At 37.1% G+C, this 22,613-nt stretch overlaps 1 protein-coding gene across 2 annotated transcripts in view; it reads right to left on the bottom strand.

Moving 5' to 3' along the window:
* The window catches only part of DYNC1I2 (dynein cytoplasmic 1 intermediate chain 2), a 28,915-nt gene extending 7,734 nt beyond the window's left edge, over window positions 1–21,181 (bottom strand). Inside the window, exons 1-7 of one of the 2 annotated variants that reach the window (XM_059820061.1) lie at window positions 21,143–21,181; window positions 19,392–19,509; window positions 17,333–17,447; window positions 13,812–13,902; window positions 9,320–9,379; window positions 7,940–8,055; window positions 80–169 (exon numbers count right to left, since the gene is read on the bottom strand). In XM_059820061.1, the coding sequence (XP_059676044.1) occupies window positions 80–169; window positions 7,940–8,055; window positions 9,320–9,379; window positions 13,812–13,902; window positions 17,333–17,447; window positions 19,392–19,499 (580 nt within the window). In that variant the 5' untranslated portion in view covers window positions 19,500–19,509; window positions 21,143–21,181. The remainder of the gene's footprint in view (window positions 1–79; window positions 170–7,939; window positions 8,056–9,319; window positions 9,380–13,811; window positions 13,903–17,332; window positions 17,448–19,391; window positions 19,510–21,142) is intronic. The other variant, XM_059820062.1, reaches the window with a different exon arrangement.
* Between the last annotated feature and the right edge of the window lie 1,432 nt (window positions 21,182–22,613).

The following is a 22,613-nucleotide window of genomic DNA, read 5'->3' as shown; positions in this document are numbered from 1 at the left end:
ACTTAATGGAAAGAAAAGAAGTTAAAAATTTACTGATGCCTTTCTCTACAGCACACTCAAGTCTTGACGTGAACTGTACCTTCTTCTTCCTCCTCCTTTTTTAATGTTTTTTCTTCCTCAGGTTCAACTAATGGTTTTGGTGCAACCACATCATCTTCATCTTCCTCGTCTAAGGAGAAACATTATGGTGAGACTGTCAATGTTTTTAAAAAGGAACAGTAACATTCCATATGAATCTCGAATATGCTGATGTAAAATGGTATCATTTAGCTTAAAATGGTTATATTTGTAAAATGTAGTCCTCAGGATAACACTATCTCAAACCAAAAGATCATTGGAACACTGTCTACACCTGGATTTTAGTTGCACTAAATTATGTAGTTGTATAAACTGAAATAAGACACATAAGAAATTGCAAAGAATCCAAAGTGGAAATCTCTCTTACAAGCATTTATGATTTCACACAAAACCATGTGGTGGATGCATGTTCTGTGTAACATACTGACACATTAATGCTGCAGAATAAAGAAAAATCAAATGTCTAAAATAGTCTACAGAGCAGCTGCTTACTTGTGATCTGAAACCATCAGAGTCTAATGGGTCTTCACATGGCATGAAGATGGCTTACATTAGCTTTCAGGTTGCTATTCTGAGAGGTAAATTTTGCTAAAGATAATAGCAGGGAGATTACATTTTTTCTGTCATTCTAAATGCAAGTCTCATTATCTGTATCATGTTTGGCAATGAGAACTTTACAGCAAAATGCGTTTTCCCTAATTGCAATGAATAACATAAAATGTTAATGTTCAGGAATACTGACAAGGTTTACAGCACTTTTTGCATTTCTACATTTTATTCTTTGAATACTGTAAACCAGAAAATAACTTTAAATTACTTAGTGTTGTAGAATATGCATTTCCTGGCTCTTCTTCATCCACTTTATTCTAGAATAAGCTTCTGAAAAGACTATTTTTATTGGTTAAACAGCTATGTCATCTATCTATAAAGGAATGGCAGCAGGAGTCTGCTGCATGCCTCATCACAAGTAATGAGACAGTATTCAACAAGGACTAGGCTTGTGTGTTGCAGCCATCTCCCTGACCCATGTTCAAAGTTATCTAACAAAAAAAAAAAAAAAATCATCCACATGCACACACACAAAAAAAAGGGTGGTCAAGGGATGGGAACCAGCTGCCAAGCCATGGTCCCAGCAGCCAGGCCAGCTGACTAGATAGCAACAACCAGATGGCACTGCTAGGATTGTCTCTCTGCTATGAGGTGGCAATGGGATGGCACAACATTTTTCTGCCTGACTGCTTCCAATCATGTCTTTCCCCAATGGCAAGCCTGTGCAATTACCAGCACTCCAGGAGGTCTACAGACAAGCCTTTACCCTGCAAACAAAATACAGCTTGTAGGCCATACCAGCTGCCAAACCACACACATAGTGATAGGTTTAAAGAGGTCTGAAAATCTTTCTAACTCCATAGTATAAGCAATAAAAATATAACTGTACCTGCAGGAAAGAAAGCTTCAAATGACACTGTATAATGCACACAATAATACAAACTCCAACTTAATCAAAATGATAATGACGTATGCCAATCCTACATTACCTGAAATTGAGCGATTTTTACGTTCTGACAAGTTTACAGAACTAGGATAAATGGCATGAATGATTTCAATATATGCTCATACTTTTGAACCAAATGGTGAAGGTTAAAATCTTTCCTTTCAAGGGCCTCAATCAGCCACAAAGGAAAACAGTAATCACTGTCTTTTCAGCCAGCCCAACCGCATTTGTCAGCCCTTTCTCCGTCAATGCAGCCAGAGCAATCAACCTGCCAAACATTCAGAATGGAAAAACAATCTGAAAATACAGGGTATAATGCACCTGCCAGTGAAAATGGCCATTTCAAGAAAAGCTAGTGATCTCAGTGACCCTGCTGAGGAGGCGGTGGTGCAAAGGGGAAAGAACGCGTAAAAGAATTCTTAGTGATCTCCACTCTCTTGCACATTGACACTTCCTTACAAAGCATGCCAATTACAGCTTTTGTGCTACTTAAAAAAAATGAAAGCTTTTTTGGGCAAAATAATCACGCAGAGAAACAGAAAGACACTGCTCCTTTTTAGATGGATTCACATGTACAGCAGACCAGTAATCTGAAAACTGTGTAACTTCTAGCAATTCTAAAGAATGGAATCCTTAATGTCAAATCACTATAGGTGTGAACACTGACTAATTAAAAAATGTAATATGAGTTAACACACATGACTTTAAGAACAACAAATACAGGACCACATATTCACATTACAGCCACTTGGATAAAAATCCCCCTCTTGTTCGCCCTGCCAATTAATCTTGCAGATTTAAATGATGCCTTCAAATTCAGAAATTTGGTTTTGGGTCACCCTGGATAGATTATTCTTGCTTTGAAAGTCCCAAATTAGAAATTTCAGCCCAACCCCCCATTAGTCATACTACACTGATTCTAAGTACCATTTTCAGTGACAGGAGTCAAATTCTTGTCAAATGCAGATGGTCAACCCCTTAGTGCTAAGTGACCTTCTAATCTACATATTTTATTCAAAAGATCATATAGTTGATTGCTCCTGCCTTTTAATGTTTGAAACATAAATGGCATATATTATACAGAGATCTAAATTCCTTCATAGTACTTTCACTGCATACAGCCAGCTGATATTACTGCATTTAAATGCAGGATTCAGCACTTATTTTAATATTCTCAAAATATCAGACTTGAAATTGAACATGTCATCTCACTGTGATTTATCTGTAACTACATAAATCTAAAACCTTCTCTCTAAAGAAAGAAAAGTCATACGGAAACTTTCTCATTAAGGGATCTGGCCAACACCCCCCCCCCCCAAATATACAAGTTCTTGACCTCATTATCCAAAATTAGGATGCTTTTTTATCCGAAACTAGGATGCTTTCTTCCGGAAGTTTACAATCAAAAAAGGCAGCATGAAGCTGTTGGACAACAAAAGAGATGAGGAATTTTTGTTTTAATTACTTCTCCTGGCTCTCCTTTATCTTAAATTTATTTAAAAACAGGCCAGCTGCTGGTATTTGCAAGGAATTGGCATAACAATAATATATTACCCAGCAAACACTGAAAGATGGGACATACTATTTCTGACAAAGTTCCACATCTAGTAAGGCAAGAACCCATGATACGGTGGTATACCGCATTTATTTCAAGTCAGCTATATAAGTTTGGAAACCTTAAAGGCACTGTCTAACTTCATCCTCCTTATTCATTATTGACTGTACCTATTGGCATTTTATGCCATTTCAATTGTCAGCATACCAAATACAATTTTGCATTTAAAAAAGAGACTGCTAAGACTTAAAAAAGTCATAGGACTACGAAGACAGGAAATGGGACTCTGTGTCACATCAGCATATTGATGAATATTCATTATAATATGCTAAGGGATTAACTCCATGTTATTTCTGACAGGCAAACAGGGGATCTAAAGTTACAAACTGAGCAGTAAAAATTGCATAAAAATAGCAGCTACTTTAATAGCAACAAATTTCTTGTCAATAAATGCTTAAAACAGGTTAAATGAACCACTGAATTTTTACTTTGAGTTAACATCAAAATTGTGATGTATTTTGGCAAGACAGAAACAAAAGCAGCGCTGTAAATTAGGCTGCACCTAGCAATAACACTATAGAGTGAAGTTCCAGTTGTCTGAGTAATCTGTTGCTGCAGAGTAGGTTAATCAAAGTTAAATCATCTGTGAAATGGGTGGCTTTTGTTAAGCTGAATGTCTTTATATCAAGTTTTCCCATCTATATTTCACTGTACATTGAAGGCATGTACAGGATAATACATTAATATATAAGGGTCCATTAGTTCTTTTTAAAATATTAAAATGTAAAAATGCTACATTCACTGTAACAGCATCCAAGAAGCCAATCCTACACACCAAATTGTTATTACTCAGCTTAAGTCAGAATTAAGAAGTCAAAAATTATTAATATTTTCATTCTGTGTCTTGGAGACTTTACCAGACAATAATTCCTCAAAGAGTGGAGCTAATGCAATAACACTGTCTGCAGTTAGTTGCGACTGCATATGCACAATATTGTACAGCAGCACTAAATAACAAGTATCCTGTTAGCCCAGGAAAAGCCTTAATTGTGACAGCTGAGCAGAATCATATTCCCCTATATGCCTATCCTTCTTTGGATTAACTACTTCAAGGACTCATAACACATCTTTATTGGACGTACTGGTGATGAATTTCTTTCCATGCAAATTTGAACAATATGTTAGCAAATCACAAAGGAAGAGATCAAACAGTGTAGTAGAGAGCAGTGTAGCAAGAAGTACAGATAAGAAAAAAAGAAGTAGCACCAATGATTACAGTACTCTGTGTGGTAGCCAACATGGAGCCTGCAAAATGTTAAGACATATACCAGAGTTCACATCCGAATTTTACCTCTGTTGCTGGAACTGCTTCTGCTGCCTGCTAGAAAGAAATGAGTGTATGAAGGGAACACAATTTCAAATATATTTTCGGAGAGTAGATCTGAAAATCTGCTGCCTGATAAAGCATGCCAAACAGAGGTTACATAACAGCCCTAATAACCAGTTGACCACACTAACTAAAAACATGTCCACCAAAACTGGACAATAAGGGAAGCAGGCAGCAGTGTTACATGTAGCATCATGGGAAGTGAGAAATGGTGTTAGATAGTAGAAAAGGGAATGGCGGAACAAGGATGCTGGGGAATGGAGCAGCCTAAACACAGGATGTTCACGTTCTGATGGTGACAAAAGTTATTAAAGTGTAATAATGGTGTAGAGATGTAGATGCTTAGGCTTATTAGTTATGAAATAAGGGAGAACAGCACCAAGTATGGCACACCACTTTTATCAAGCCAAAATAAATTTATTTGGTCCTTAAACAAAAAAGATGGCCATCATTACTGTATCACAGAATGACAAAACCCCAGAAAACAGAAACAGGACATGCCAAGAGAACAAGAAAAAAAAAAAAAGGGTGTATTTTCTCCATTACATTCCTCAGAACAATGAACCATTTCATGATTTCATTTCATTTCTTTTACATAATAAATACAGCTGCTGCAGAAATAGTAGGGTTAGAAGACTAACGCTATTGAAAATTCTGGAGAAAAAACCCCAAAAGTGTGTGGGGAAAAAAAAAGTACTGAAGACAGACATGTGTCAATATTTTCAACTAAGCAAGAAGTTTGAGAGCACCAAGACCGCCACTCCTGACACCATTTTTTACCGTGTTTCTCTTCTATATCCTTTGTCACTTAATTGTATACATGGGACCTTGAGTAAAGAGCAGCTGTGGGTTACACCCATCATACAAAAAGCCCATAAAACAAGTATTGCAGATTTACCTTCTGAGTCTACTTTGGATGTGGGCATCTTTCTCTAAGAACTGTGAAACATATTTATTAATTACTACATAACCATTGTGGCACACAAAAGTAGAACTGGTTTTTTAGTTTTGGTTTTTTGTTTGTTTGGGGTTTTTTTAGTTAGTTTTGGACTGTGGTTTGTTATTTTTTCCAAATCAGTGTTAGCATAATTCAACCTACAGCACAAGTGGACCTAAACCTGCAGAATGACTGCACAGTGTATCTAATAAACCTGCTTCTTTTTTTCTTTGTTCAAAAGCACAACTCCAACAGGATTTTAAAATCTCATGATATGATAGTTAAGAAAGCTCCAGTCCACTTTGTTTTATAAGAAAATGGGAACATTGGAGCTAACCTAGCTGAGATGCAACTTGTAGCTGTACAAGGGAGCTGCTGAAGATTACTTGTATGTGTTAATTCAGTTGCAAGCTCAACTTTCAAGTGTACTTTCTAAGATTATCTTTAGTTTACAGTATACTCAATAAAATAAATAAAACTCCCCTCAGATTGTGAGAAGAAACAAGAATCAGTGCCATACATTCGATCTAATTTTAATTTACCTAATTGCACTCTGAAAATTCTGCATATTGCTTTTGTCAATTGTTTTAAAGACTCCAAAATTTTCTTCCCATAATCAAAATCTCTCACCTAGTGACTCTTTTTCTGGAGGCAGCATGTTTTTTTTTTTTTAAAAAACCCATGTCCTATGTCAGATGTTATTGTAAATTGTGAACATAGAGCTTAATTATGAATGTATTTACGCAGTCTTAAGACAGACCTTAAAAAGATCCTTGACACTGAAATGATGAAAAAGCATCTGTAAGTGACTTTTGTGAAGTACACATACATAAAATAATAATGATGGCCCTCAAGAAAACAGTATTATTTTTAAGGTGGAATGGATCATAAGACAACATCTGTATTGAGAGCACTTTCTGGTAAATGCAGAAAAACAGATGACCCATCTTCCCAGCTCCACTACAGTAAACCTCAACCACAGTTTATCCACTGAGTGTGAAACTAAGATCATACAATCCCAGGCAATTTCCACTGACAGCAGGCAGCAAAAGTAAAATTCTTCAAGCACACAAACTATGAACTAAGTCTTCAGATTCCATGAACCTGACAGAGGGGAGGAAAAAAACCTGAAGGATTAGAGAAAGTAAAAAGTAAGGGGGTGGGAGAAATGAAAGCAAGAAAACCCAAAATGCCTATCTGTGCAGGGATACAGACAAAACGAAGAATGGAAAAGAAACGCAGTTAGAGAAAAAGCATATCCTCTGTTATTCTGGCTCACTGAATAATGAAATTTGAAAGATCTGGTTTGTGTTCTGAAGACACACCGATCCCTTATACTGGCTACCCAGAGACAAGAAGGGAAGAAACTTCTCAACACAAAGTATTAATGCAGTTTACTTCCTTTCTTTTCCGTCCCCTTTCCCCCCCTCACTTAATCTCATTCACAGTGTCATTTGCATCTAGTTAAACTTGCCAAAGTGACTTCAAGACACACTCCGGACAAGAGTGGCATATTGATGTAGACTGGAGCAACAACAACAATTCTGTATCACTTGTATTACGTTTTACACTCTGTATCATCTGTATTACACTTCCAGGTAAATTATACAGTTTCTGGAAACACCGGCATAAGATTCCAGTTGAGTATTCTCTTCATGTTTTAAAAAGTGCTTTTAACTCCTTGGATAAACACCCAAAAGTTCACATACCAAAGAGCAAGAAAATGCAAAACTATGAATGTAGAATTAGGTCCTAAAATTGCTAACAAAGACACATACTCAAAGTCCATCATGTTAAACAACGACAAGATTTTGTAGTAGAACTACATACAAACTAGGTCAAGATTAGTATTTTCATTTGCAGCTAAATTCACGTGTTTAAACATTGAAAAGCAAACGTATTAGCCAACTATGTTTTCTTTGGAAAAATTTCTTTTCTGAAAAGCAAACAAGTCATGACTGAAGGAAAGCATATGTTCAATTGCTGAGAACAGAAACTGCATGGGTTAATAAAGAAATTAGTTCCTTCTTTTAAACCTCAATGTGTAAGCTCCAGGCATATAAATTCAAATTCTTAGAGAGTAGGATGGGGGTTAATTGATAAGTTTGTGTAAGGATACACAGCCTTCAAGTAACTTGTGTGGGGATTCTTAAATGCCATAAATGCAAGATCTATCCCACTTTTATTTATCAGCTGTCAGCTAATTAAGCAACTCAGTGTCTAATCTGAACATTTACTAGGAGTGAGAAAATACTATGTATTAGTAATAAAAGTAATGTTAAACAAGATGCAGAATGACAGTAACACTCTTAAGCAAGACCTGTATGAATTTAATAACTGAATTTATATCAATTATCTCACATTTCAACCTTCATTCTACCTTACAAAGTTTCTAGACCACAAGTGCTGGTTCTAATTCAGTCAGTCATCATTATTATAATAAAAAAAAAGAAAAATCACTTAGGTAGTAATAAGTTAACCATTCACCTTCCTTTGGCTGAGTCATAACAGGTGTTTGCGTCTCCTTTGTATACGTAACAATTTCTCGAGGAGGAAAGTCAACTTGTGTAATTTTGGCCATTCCAAGTTTAACAGGTCCACGTCTAAATAAAATTAACAGAGAAATCAGAAAAACTATTTAACTTTATGAATTACTACACTTTTTGCCTAGAATAATATCCAAGTCATCATGTCACAGCACTGCTTAGTCAAACTTAAATCCAGTGGAAACTTAACTCTGAAGAAGTCACGTGATGATGACTAATATGTTATTGTCATTATTATTTAAAATCAGCAGCTATGTATACATCTGTGACAAAAAGAAAGGTATGCAAATATATATATAAATATCTGGATTATAGGATATAATTTTACAGTTTTGCCCTTTGTGGTTGACTAGGGTACTGCTATACATATATATCATATCCCTATTTTCAGTGGAACAGATCTGCTCACATGAGTCATGTTTGTACAGCAATGGTTCTAGGATTTTAAAGCTTAAAAAACAGCTTAGTTATTCTAAAGGAAAACACAATTCCTAGTCCTTTTAACTTCGCTGCCTTTTTTTGTCTACCTGTAAGATACTACTTAGAATGCAGAACTGCAAGTCTAATCTGAAACTCACACACTGACAAGTTATTTATCCATAATACATTACTCCAGAATACGATACTGAAAACCTCTGAGCTTTCTGACTTTAGCTTATGGAAGACCCTATAAACGCAAATATAGCTAATATCAAACTATAATGCGTAATGTGCTTCCAAAAAACCACATAACATTAATTCAGTCATTGTAACTTCCTATAAAAACTAGTTTTAGTACGTATTGTAGTAATACTGCAATGATCCAACAGCAATTTACATATATCAAATTTAGCTTCTTATTATCCACCCTTCTCCTAAGATAAAAGCGAAAGAAAAAGAGTAATTGCTTTTGAAAGGTTTTGGGGGGCAGAGTCATACTCCTTACAGCACGATATGGATTTTAATAAGCGCTTATAATGAGCTACAGCTTTTGTAAACATATTTTTAAGAAAAGATGGGAGTCACTCTGTTTTAAAATACAGTTATTCTAAGCTTTTTATTCAAACAAATGAGTTTTTAAAGTTTACATTTTGCCAAAGAAAGAATCAAAGAAAAACATGAATAAGTAAGTTTTGTTTTTAGAAATAAGCACCTTATGTACATTAAATAATATAAAAATTTCCCATTGCAAGAGAACTGCACTAAGTCTAGGGATAGTGAATTTCTGTTACTCACAGAACAGTCTCTTAACAACAACTTTAAGTCTTAAAGAAAAAATAAACTCTTATACTTATTATCCATAAGTACATGAAAGAGGGAATATAAGAAATCTATGCAATACCCCAGATCGGAATCAGAGTGGAGCTGAAGAACTGATGGATCAGTATCCCAATGCAGCGTCCTGATACCCCAGGTTGAACAATCATGCAGCATTAGCAAAAAAGGCCAGAGATTAGTGAAGCAAATACACACTATGAAATGCTAGAGTTACAGTAAGCTTATAGTTATTTCATCGTTCACAAGAAACAAAGCAATGTAACATCGGTTAAGGGAAATTCAGCAACGATTCAATGCAATAATACATGCAGTAAATACAAAAGTTAAAAAGCAAACTCGGAATTCAGAGCTATTAGAGAAGAAATAAATTATTTTAAAGATTGAAAGTTAAAAGATCTACAAACAAATGTAGCCTTTATGAGGGTCAAATAAAAATATTTTAAATGCTGACAAGAACCATCAAAAACTTCAAATTCCTTTTTAAATCTGTTCAGATTTGTTCATGTCATATGAAGACAGATTTGTTAACGTAATGCAATCTTGCCCAGAGCAGTAAATATGTGGAGGAAACTGTCATATTGGTAAAGGAAATGAGTCAACACATAAGCCTTTTGGTAGAGGGGCAAAAATGCATTTCCACCGGGATAGAGAACTGCTAGAGTTTCCAAGATGTGACATTGCAGTAATTACGGGTTAAGCACTGCCTTGGGCTTATGAGTGTCATCTGATTTCGAGCCAACTCCATTTAAGATATTTAAATCTCTTAGAAATAGTGGGCTTTATATTAATAACACATTTCAAAGTCCATGTAGAATAATGAACAGAATAGATCAATTTCAAGTCACTTTTGTATCAGAAGAAATATGAAGGGGGAAATAAAAACCTCCCTCTCCCTTCATTTTTAGCCTTCATCCCTTCTCCACAAATTTTCATTTAGTCTACTGCCTGCTATCAGGCTTAGGGAGAATTTTAAAAGAAGCTTTAAGAGAGAGATTAACAGACAAACATGCATGGTTTTTCTGAAGTTCTTAAATGCTACTATATTTTTTTTTTAAATCATGTTTTATAACAAATAAAGAATATGTAATATTTTACTATGCTAAGTCAATAACAGATAATTTTCCATTTCCATCCCATAGAAGGTAATGTTCTTACAAACCAGGTGCAGAATTCCTAAAGGTAAAGTTGATCACAAAAACGTACAGGCAATGCCATAAAAACCTCAAATACAGGTGTGCCATGTACTACCTTGTTCTTGTAGAAAGTACGCATTAGAAGAATGATTAATTATAGTTTAATTAAGAATTACAAATCCACTGTCTTCATATTTAGCAAATAATTCTACATAACTGCTATTGCATCCACAGCAATAGCTTAATACCCAAATCTCTAAAACCTTTCCATATCTTTCGTGCATCAGAAAATATACCATTTTACCATAAGGCTAATTATTTTGAGTATACTTATTCTTTAGGTCTCTGCTATTTTTCTTGACCAAATAGATTTAAGCTTGGAGTTTAATTTGGTGCCTGAGACTTCAAGCTGGATATTGCTCATATGTTGTTCAATCAGGCATTATTAAAAAAAAAAATAAAATAAAAGAAGAAAATTATGCAAAACCAAACCACCACCACCCCAACCTTCATGTTGCTTCTGCAAAGGACGACTTATCGACAGATCCAAATGCTGCATTACCACAATATTTGTCAAACATTTTCTCAACTTTCTCAATCCCACTTGAGATGAACTTGGGGAAAGGGCTATGAATTTAAAAGGCTCCAACTTTTTTGTCTGCTTAAGACCTAGACCTTACTGAGGTTGCTTTCCTGCTTTCAACTTTCTTTCAACTTTCAACAATTGCTTCAGTGGTGCCAGGGATAGTCTGCCTTTTAAAATAGTTCAAGTCAACAAGCAGTACAGGATATACAGTTAAATCTTTCTCAGAGATATTCTTTAAAATAAAGGTAACATTCTGAGATAAAACTCACCTATTATATGTGTACCAAAATGATGTAAAATACTGTTCCTTTTGCTTTCCTGATGTGTGTTAATGCCTTGTGTTAAATGAATTTATCTACAAGCTTCCGTGAACAGAAGTTCCTATTCTTCCACATATGCCCAAACTTCTCTGTATCCGGGCACATTCCTAACGCTTTCTGTATCTCTAAAGAGTATTTTCTGCATTTAAACTAATTTTACCTAAAAGTAAATCAACCGTATTAATTTCCAGTCTTGAATTTATACTTTTAACTGAGGAAACAGAGAAAGAACAGTATCCAACTGGGAACCAAAACTCTTTATTGATGAAAATAAAGCAAGACAGATGGAAGTAATAGCAGGAACACAGTCTGAACACTGCTCTACTAATTACTAAATCAGTAAAGTTATGGCAAGATTCAGCATCATGGAGGAGAAAAAAGGAGATCATCTTTGTAAAGTATAGTTGCAGCATGACCAGGGAACAAATGGCCACAGACCAAAAAAAAAAAAAAAGAAAAAAAAAAGAACTGAAATAATTAAACAAACCCCTTCATATTAGTATAAGATTATCAAGCATAATGGAACAACTTAGGCTTTCTAACATATATCATATTGATATGAGAGTCACCTGTGAAATGTCGGGTATAACACTAAGGGATATCACACAGTCCAACTTTTCCCATTAACTTGCAGGTTCAAGTGTATGTGTACATTAGGACTGCTGTACAAACTTGTACTAATAGAAGAGGATATAGGCATCTGTTTACTGGGAGGAAAGAATGTTAGCCAGTGGTTGGAGAATAAGCAAGGGGACTCTAACAGTGACTCTATATAGCCTTCAATTTAGCTATACATTCATGCCTCCAGGCCTTCAAGACCACAATCTTTTTATGCTTCCATGCCTGGGAAATTGTCAAGAGACAGATTTAGTTTTAAAGTTTGCAAATACATGAAGCTATAGAGGCTTAGGATATGAGTTTTCTCAAGGCTTCATAGGAAAAGGTATGCATACATGTTACCATGTCCAAGGAGTGAGCACAGTACACCTATGAGGTGAAGATAAATTCAGTACACAACATGGCATTCAATTACAGATAGGTGGCCTATACATATGGTTTCATACTGAATTTAAATTATGTATGAAAGGAAAGAAATTCTATGTTTTTTAAAAAGAAGAAGTCATCATCAAATAATTCTTGTTTTTTCTTCTAGACAGTGAATTTAAATATAAAATGACAATTTAATATGCAATAATCACAGATTTCAAAGAATTTAAAATTTGCTTGTTACTCAGTTAAGGAACAATTACATTGGTTCTTTATTAACATGACAGGTGAACTTCAATTGCATAGTGAATAAGCTATGCACAAGATCACACCTGGGCACTATAAAAAAGAAAAAATAGAGCTTGGTTCATATCTGCTGCCTGATGTATCCTCTGTTTTAACTTACTGGTTGCTACTTAGGAATAGGCACCTTGTAACCTTTTTTCAGGTCATTAAAATCTTCAATGTTTTCAGTTTAAGACTGTATATAGTTATGCATGCATAATCCTCATGAATACAAGACGTTACTGCAGTCTTTATAAAAGATGTTTCAAAGCGGTATAAGTATTCCCTCTTTCTCCAAAAGAAATACTCATATAAGCACAAGAGTAACTGATGATAACTGCTTTAGTAACTGTGCTTCAACTAAACTTCATCCACAATGCATATTCAGTAAATCTTACGTTAATGAACTTAATTTGCTGAGAAAATATGTTATCAATATTAATAGACAAGTACTGCTCTTACTTGCAGACTGTGCATGGGAAACAATAGAAATACCCTTTGGAAGAAGTGTTTCCTACCTTATCACCCATATATTGCCACTTTGAATTCCTAGTTTAACAGAAATATTTATCTGACTCTCTTTAAAGCAGCATTTCTCAAACTGTCATGCACAAAAAAAAAAAAAAAACGTCAAATAGATGTAGCAAGTACCGGAAATGAAAAAAACCCTGGGTTTAACATGGTGCTATGTTTTGGCCAAATGAGAGAGATTGTGAGCCATATAGTTGTGTTACAGGGATGGCTGCAAGGTGAAATAATGAGAAATACTGTTCTGATTAAGGAAAAACAAATTAAAATCAGAAGCAAGGCAAAGTTTGTAGACAGCATCTTTTATTAGCCCAACTAGAATAGAGGGAAGAAGGAAATAACCTATCATACATACACACCCTCCTTTATAAAAAGCTGAGAAGAGCCCAGAAGTTGGACCTTTCCAGTTTTCTATTGTCTTGAGACATTCATGCTTACAACAACATTACTACAAGACATTCAGACTCATTTCACTTTAAACTTGCAAGTTTGAACAACTCCACGTTAATGTTGGCAATTTCAAATTTGTAAGTGTAGTTGCATTTCAAATTTTAAACTAAAGTACTTCCGTAAAACAGTCACTGTTCACAGATTCAATAACACTGTAACCTCATATTATTATATTATAATGAAGTAATTAACCTTGATTTCGTCTAAAGCTTAATTATTCAGAATACAAGTATTAAGCAAAGGAATATGACAAGGAAAGCAACATACCTAGATCCAACAGCGCCATCACCAGAGTCCTGGCTTCCAGCCTCACTTGGCGTACTCACAGATTTGGAAGACGGAGAGGTAGGAGGAGGGACTAAATAGTGAAACAGACAGGTATCCGCTGTTACTACTCGCAGAGGTTGCACAGCTTAGGATGTTTTCAAATTAATTTAACATGAAGTATTAAAAAAAGTGATGGCAAACAAAAAAATACATGGATGAAAATGAACAGTAGAAAGAGAGGGGAAAAGACAATGTTAACAATTCATGCTGGACTTTCATGCAATTGTTTGGCATTTATGCATCTGATGCATACAAGACGACATGGAGGGAAAGACATTTAAGAGAAAATGAATTGAAAATAGTTTTTAAACTGAACTTCTGACAAAAGATGGCATCAATTTTCAAAGGATAACTTCCACTAAATCATGTTGCTTAAACATAAAAGGAAGATAGCTGTTAAAAGAGCTTTGACATCAGTTTTTCTTAAAAATTAGACATTGAATGTATTTAACCGGTAATTTTGTTTCAAAATGTACAATCACCGAAGAGTGAACCAAAAAAAGTGGCTTTGTCATACAGCATACTGTTATTTTTGTTCTAGTTTGAATCAAATCAACATAAATCCTGTGTATTACAACAAAGTTTCTAGTCTTGGGCATTGGGGGATTTTTGTGTTTTCTTTCTTTTTACTTGACAAACAGTCTAGTACTGTTATATTGAAACTTTTTCTTAAAAGTCAGTTCATTTTCAGCACGTAGATGAAGATTACAATTACCATTTAAAAAGCAACATGTTTTTTGGAACGGATACGTAACAGTGAACAATATCATGCAGTCCAATACAAACACAAAGCTATTTTGATATTTCTTTCAACTTTTCTTTTTAGAAATAGTGAAACTCATTATTTAATGAGACTTAGGTTTATGCTTAAGAATCAGGGTGTGTGTTGAAGGTCCTTACATGCTTCATTTTTCAGCAATATATAAAACATTCCTAGAACACATTCACCCCTTAGCAACCCTTCAAAAGAACCTTTAACCAACTGAACACAAGTTATGGATATAAATTGGTATCCACCCTGTCAGGGGTCAGGCAAGGGAGAATTCTGAATTTAGATCTGCAACTTTTCTAGAGAATTTCCTGAAATCACAAGTATATTGTGAATTCTGAAGAATGTTTCCATCCCATCCCAAAAGAGAGACATGACTCTGGCTGACAAAAATTCTACCCTAAATTTACAAAAATCACAGTGAATACTTCAATTTATTAAAAATTCATTCCTCCTACAGGGCAGGCTTTTATATAGGTCTAGAGTTATACTTTATAAATTCATACATACACACACACTTTATACATATATCTATATAAATATAGGTGTGTATGTGTATATCTAAGATTATATCTATATTCTTCTACTTATCATCGCCATCTACTGAATAATTTATACTAAAGGAAATGGCCATAGGCCTTTATATTCCCACATTATTTTTGAGCGTTATCAGAAACGATAACATTTTAATGTCACCCTTTCTTAATTGAAGGGGTGACATTTGAAACATATCTTGTTACCGTTTACAGAAGTCAGTCAGCGCTATCTGGCAGTAAACATGCCCAAAAGAATTCAGTAGCTTAGTTTTGATGCTACAGTGCCCTCTTGTGGGGCACACTGTTTTCAGGAAAGTCTTCCCATTAGTGAAGTGAAACCTATTTAAAAGACCAACCGTCTTACAAAATGACCGAGTAAAATTCCACCTACACCAAGAGAGGATGAAACTATAATACCCTCTTGAAAGTTGTTTTGGTTCACTAACTTATGGCTTCTTATACAAGGAGAATGGCAAATATCAAAAGCATACTTACATTGTTGAAGTCCCCTCTCCCATAAGAGAGCTACCTCTCTCTAGCAGTTAACAGGACAGGAATTGCTTTTGGAATTTTTAATACAATTTTCTATGAAGAAATCTAATCTCAAGCTATCCAGCTATACCAACAATATGAACTCAAGCTATCTGCACACCAAGCTGGTCAGCTATGAGTTAGCTTCAGTGCAGGGGTAAGATCACTGTACTATCACACTTTGCAAGTATCCAGCCAGCAGACTGAGCCTGTGCCTCAGGCATGCTGCTGAGAGGTGGTGAGTAGGGCATTTTAGCTTGATTTAGGATCCGGATGAGAGCTGGGTATCCAGAAAGGGAAGAGAATGAATTCCCTGCGAATCTGTGTATGTTGAAAGGTGTGGTTAAGTAGATGCTCAATCGAATTAAACACAACACTCAGTGGTGTGCCCAGGTCTTACACGTCAGCACCTCAAAGAGCATTTCATGAACAGCTACTCTAAATCTATGCAATGACTTGCTTTGAGGACTGACTAACCTGTGGTTTTTAGATTCTCTCTCACAGATTTAAAAAACTAACAACCACCACCATACGCATTTCTGCAAGAGTTCCATCAGCTGCCTTAGCAGAATCTCACACAAGAAAATGTTCAACTATTAGTCTGCCAAACAAAATCCCTAGTAGGTAAGAACTGATTACTTAAAATGCTGTATGCTAGTGCTAACATAGCCCAAATGCAGTCTCTAAACTGTGAGAACGGTTCAAACTACTAAAAATTACTGTTGTGGCTGTTGGAATGGGAGCAGCTATAATGGTGTTTATTCCACATTCACTTTTGAACACTTGAGGACTATTCAAAAGCAATTATGAAGATGCAGTCACAGATATACTATATCCACAACAAACTTTTATTATTTTTATTTGCAAACCCAATTGAAGTAGACCCTCATCATTGAGCCAAACTGAAAAATAAGTTTTAAATCCCTTAGATTTCAGAGCTAGAGACAAAAAGGGGAGTTGAATTGTCACACTCTTTGCTTTCATCTTCCAGAGAGATGTGGCTATGTAAAAGCAGAAAGCAACAACCAATAGCCAATCAATCCAAGAGTGGCACATATATGGATCATCATCCTTGATAGTTAAATTTTATACTTAGCCTTGCTATTACTCCATCAAAGTCAGTTGGGTATTTGAAATAAGGAAAATTAGGATCTAAAAGATGCAGAAAGGAAATAAGCCAACTCTGCACAAAAATATCAGAATTAAAATTTGGCATTGAAACAGAAAGGAAAAAAAAACAGAAGAATAATGTACAGGGAAAATAGGGAAAAAAAAAAGAACAACAAATACATGGTGTTTATATATTTTACCTAGAAGAGTCCAAATAATCCACTAAGCGTAAAACATAGCTTTTACAAAATAGCACTAGTAACGTGTACTGAAGCACATAACTTGACATCTATAACAAAGATCATGCAGGAAAAAAAATAGTACAAACTCCAGACACGTATACCCCAAAAAACAGTGGCCAGAGAATTTTCATGCTAGTTATATAAAATACCACAATCCAAACAAACAAAAAACCCACCACCACCATCACCAAAAAAATCAAAACCACACCCCCCAAAAAAACCCAAACAGAAACCCCCCAAACATTTATCTCAAACTAATATTAACATTCCTACCAACAGGAGACTCAGGTGTCAACCCCATGCTTTGAAGTAATGCTTCAGCTTCTCTTCTCTTCTTTTCGAGATCAGATTCTTCTTGTACAGGAAGAACTTCCTTCTTCTGATCAGTCTAAAAATAATTCAATAATTAAGTTACAGCATTTAACAGGTACTAAAAACAGTTTCGTTTATTTTTTGAGATCTCATAGGGGTTTTTTATGCTACTGAAACCTATCATCATACAGGTTAGATATTTGACTCTAGTAATTCTGATGGTCCTTTCTGTATATAAAGTAAACAGCACCCAGGAATCACAAAATTTTGTAGATTTGGTACTGCCTTTAAAAGACATACATAACATGCAAAAATTGTCTTCTCATTTGTCAAAATGACTGACACTTCATAAGAACAAGAAAACTTTTTTTACACTAATGCTAAGCACTGCAAAATGCAAATACTGAAAAAAAAAAGGATTATATACCTGTGTATAGAAGTATTTTAAAGACACACTCATATTGTTTCGATTTTGCAATTACAATAACTGTGTCAAAGAAAACACTATAGGGTTAGAATGACATTAAGAGACATGCCTCTTTGGTCAAGAGAGTATTAGGGCACTTGGCTAGATAGACCACATTCTAAAGTGTGTAGCAATTAAGAAAATATGTTTAAGATGTAAAAGTGATGATTGTCTATGTGTGCATTTTAAACTATTTCTTAAAACAAAAACATCAACAAGCTCTTTAGTGCTAAGGCTTTCTTTTGAACATAAGGTTTCACAAAAAAATAGAAAGTCTTAAAAAAACCAACTTTGCAGGAACGTCAAGTTTACAGGGCAGTAGTTTTCTTTAAGTTGTGTTATTATCTGCTAGACTTCACGCAAAAAGAATAAAAACTACACCCCCATCCTCACAAATTAGAAATAACGCAAGCTCTACTGTGAAAGATGCTGAACACTCTATATCTTTCCAAACACATTTAACTGCTCATTCAATTACAGAAATAATTCATAGCATATGGTGTTCACAACTCAGTCATTAGCAAGTGAATATTTTTGTAAATGTTAATTGGTGATACAAATACAAGTCTTTAGTAGAAACAGCAAATCTAGACCAAGCTATTCTATCCCTATGCCATGATTAAAGACTAATTGCTCCTCACATGACTGCACATTATGCTTCTAATCTCCTGCACAATTCCTTTTAAAAAAGCAATTCCCAAATTTTAGAGCAAGTTCTCAACTGATAAGCAATTGCATCACACATGGAGTCTTAGATACAGGCAATACACTGTTACAAGATCATCAGAAGATGATTTGAGGTATTTCCCTCTCCTTTTTGTCTGAATCATGTAGCTGGCAGCTGCCCAGTCGTCAGTCATACGCTAATTTAGAACACCTACAAGATCATAACCAAAACACAGAGAGTCTTAAAACAGTACCCCAAAACAAAAAAACATTCCAGCAAAAGTTTCATTTATGAGGTATAATCTGCATTCAAGAGAAACATAGTAATAAATCACTGATTGTCACATACTTTACCAGAGAGAAATCCAGAAGACTGTTAACAAACCAAGTCTAACACACAAGTAACATATACATCCTGAGTGTTGCTCTGATTTTAAAACTGAGGCTAAAGATGAGTCAAAGAGTAGAAGAATGTAGCACATTGTTTGTACAGTAATAATACTGACAGTCAGACAATTCATATGGACATCCTAGAGAACTCATTTCTGAAGTGCGGTTTCAAAGTAATACTGTCACAACTCATTAAGCAGAGCTTTTGTGCAGTACTTCACAGTGATTTGGTTAATGATGTCCCCCCACACAAGAAGTTTTAGAAATCCAAACTTTATGCAAGTTTTTTTAAATATTAAAAAAAAAAAAATTTTTTTTAAATATTAAAATCTAACTTACCATATGGAAAATTCTAAAGAAAACAGTGGGTGTTTGCCCTTATCAGAAAACGAAAGTGCTACATTTGCATCAGCACACCGACTAAGTGAACCTACCCTTAAATTTTGGGCAAGTTACATATGCGAACAATCAAATTTCAAAGAGAAAATTATTTCTTACTTCTTTTTTCTTTCTTTCTTCCTCCTTTCTTTTCTTCTCCTCTCTGATTTGAGCTAATCGTTGCTTCTTGCGCTCCAACTCCGCCTTCAGTTCACTTTTGTCAGACATGGCTGAAACACTGATCAACAGAAATCATACCACTGTTTGTTTTTGATTTGGGCTTTTTGTTGGTTGGGGTTTTTTTTGGTTTTGTTTGTTTGTGGTGTGGGTTTTTTGTTTTGTTTTTTTTAAGATAGCAGCTTTCCTTTAAATAAGCTATCATTAAAGAAACTACACTAGCTTACTAAAACCAGGACTGTGAAAAGTCTTAAAATAATAATTAAAAAAATCACATCCCTATTTCCACATTTCTTTCACTTAACACATTCTCAATACTAAAGGGATTGATATAAAACAAACAGAACTATGATATGGTGACAGCACCCATTCCTAAGGTAGTTCTGATGCTGTTTGAAGGAACTACTTTGAAAGAAATGTTAGGCATCAAAGATGGTGCTATCTGATCTTGCCATAGGATTCTGTATGGTTACAGAGCCAATTATGAGACTGAAAACAGCAACGAGCGTACCAACACAGTATCTATCTTTTACCTTTCACTTCAACAGCTTAAATATTGGCATGCTTAACTTAGCAGTACGTAAATTACATAACCTTCTACACACAGTTGTAGGATTCAAAATACAGACTTATTAGAAGATTTAGTAAGATTACTATAAATTGCAAGGCAAAGTTAAGTAAGTACAAGTGTGATGGCCAAAAAACCCTGTAAAATATGTGCATTATCATACACAAAGTTTTGCTACATAACTAACTCAATTAAATACAGACAAGAAGCTCAACAATAAACAAAAGGTGAAAAAAATCCACTTCAGAACTTAACAAATATTTAGAACACAGGTATGAAAAACTGTGGGAATGGGCTGAGTGAATAGAAGTTTAATTTTACTGGTTTTAAGCAAATCAAAGTAAAGAAAGTGCAGAAGTGGTTCTACAACAGATGAGGGATCTACAAATGCTTTTACACTAAGCTTGATAACAATGACACCAGATTAAGCATAAGTAATGTAACTATTCACTAATTAAAAATTAAGAATACCTACAAGTGTTTGCATAGCACATCTAAGCACAGAAAAGGATGCAAAATGACGCAAGCCTCATACATCCACCCCAATATACTTAGTGGTATGTATGTTGGGGTAAATGTACGTACCCCTCCATGTTGTCTGCAAACATTTAAGTAATAATAAATAAATAAAAAGCCTACTGTCAGTATTTTAAAATAGCATTCCCGTGTCGCTTTAAAACAGCACTAGGAAGGCGCGTTGCCACCACACCATGGATTCCCGCCCCCACCCGCCTCTCTAACGCCGAGCCAGGCAAGCAAAGCGGCACAAGCCGCGCCACCCCACCTTACGGTGACAGGGGCACGAACCAAGGGCCGCCAGGAGCCAGTTCCCACACGCGCCGTACCGGGGAGGGAGCCTGGCAGCGTACTCACACCCTGAGGCCCGGGAGAAGGCAACACTGCCAACCTCACCCACCCCGGGACCCACCCGTACCCCCTCCCGCTTATTGACTTATTGAGGACCGAGCCCCGGCGCGGGCCGCCCCCCGGCCCCACCCTGCTGCCGCGCCCCACACTCGACAGGGCGAGGCCGAAAGAAGGAGGGTCCCCACCGGGAGGCAGCGGCGCAAAGCCGGAGGGGCAGCAGCCCCAGGCACAGCTCGGCCGCCGCGGGACCCCCGCGCACCTGGCAGCGGGACCTCCTTCTGCTTCAACCGCCCCTCGGCCACAGCACCCCGCTCCGCTTCCGCCGCTCCACAAAGGCGCCGGCAGCTGACAGGCAGCAGCCTACGGCGGCCGCCGAGGACCAAACCAGCTCCGAAAGCGTTGCGGGATGCGTAGGAACTTACAGGAACTGCGGAAGGACACGGAGGCTTGTAGAGGATCACGGTGCGCCCAGACACCAACGCCCCACTCTTTCGCACCGTCAGGGGGAGCGATCTGAAAGGAATTCAGGCAGGGGACTAGCATGAAGCGACGCGGGGATGGGGTGCTTCCAGAGGCCTAACACCGAACCCCTCCCGTGGGACGCTGGTGAAGCTTCTTTGAGAACAACGACGCCCAACATGCAACGCGCCCCGCCGGGCGGGCCTCGTCCCCAGAAGCCCTACGGCGTGAGCGTGGCGCGTCCGCGCGTTGCATGATGGGAACTGTAGTCTTTGGGGGTGGGGGGAAGCGCACCTCGGCAGCGACCAGCGGCCTCGGGGTCCGGGAAGCGAGCGCCACCACGTGCCAGGGGGCGGGCGAGCGGGTGCCTGCGCATGCGCGCTCTGCTTTGGTTAGCTGGCGGCGGCGGCTGTGGCTCGCGCGGTGGCGGGAGCGCGCGGGCAGTGGACGTGACAGGGTCTCGCGGCGTCGCCTCACAGGGGGCCTCGCTGCGCCTCGCACCCAAGGCAGCGGGCGGTCCTGAGGAGAGCAGGCCCGGACGGGACGCCTGTGCGGGTCTTTGCTTTCTCCTTCAGTTCGGCTTCCCGGGGAGCGAGGATCCACGCCGGCCACCGCCGTGGCAGCAGCCAGCAGTGAAACGAATCAGCCTGATGCGGACGTTTATTGAACTGTATGACTTTAATCGTCGGCTAGACGGGCTGGTAGCCATAATCACTTCAGTGACCTGAGGGTAAAATATATAAAAGCCTGATTTGCTGTGAGTGTCAGGCTAGTGACAAAATTACCCTTGCTAAATCTGCTTTGCATGGATGTCAGCAAGTGGAGTTAGGTTGTCAGGTTGATGCGGCATTACGCATTAGCAGGCTGCTTCATTGTGCGTGCTGAATGGGGTAAAGCTGTGCCAAACCCAGACTGCATCAATGAACGTCACGCGGCCATGAAGTTACGCAGTTCATTTTGATACAAGTACCAACCCGCAGTGGGTGACTTTGCTGTTCCCCATTCATCCTAAATTAGTAAGTATATTGCCACTTGTATCCTGTGGAAACATATATCAAGTTTTTCTACCTTTTTTTCCTAGCTGCTGAGCTAGTGCAACTGACTGCTATCTCAATGAAGTGCTTGATTCCTCAGGCTGCTGATCGTCCAAAACTCTGCTTACCAAAGCAGAATTATCATGGGCAACTCGTATAGTTCAAGTGGAGCATGTATTCACAACACTCTGTGAAATGAAGTTTTTAGAGGCAATAACTGTCAGCTCCAGAGAGGGT

Source organism: Gavia stellata, chromosome 8, assembly GCF_030936135.1.
Source record: "Gavia stellata isolate bGavSte3 chromosome 8, bGavSte3.hap2, whole genome shotgun sequence".
Lineage (NCBI taxonomy): Eukaryota > Metazoa > Chordata > Aves > Gaviiformes > Gaviidae > Gavia > Gavia stellata.
This window is presented reverse-complemented; position numbering and strand designations above follow the sequence as displayed.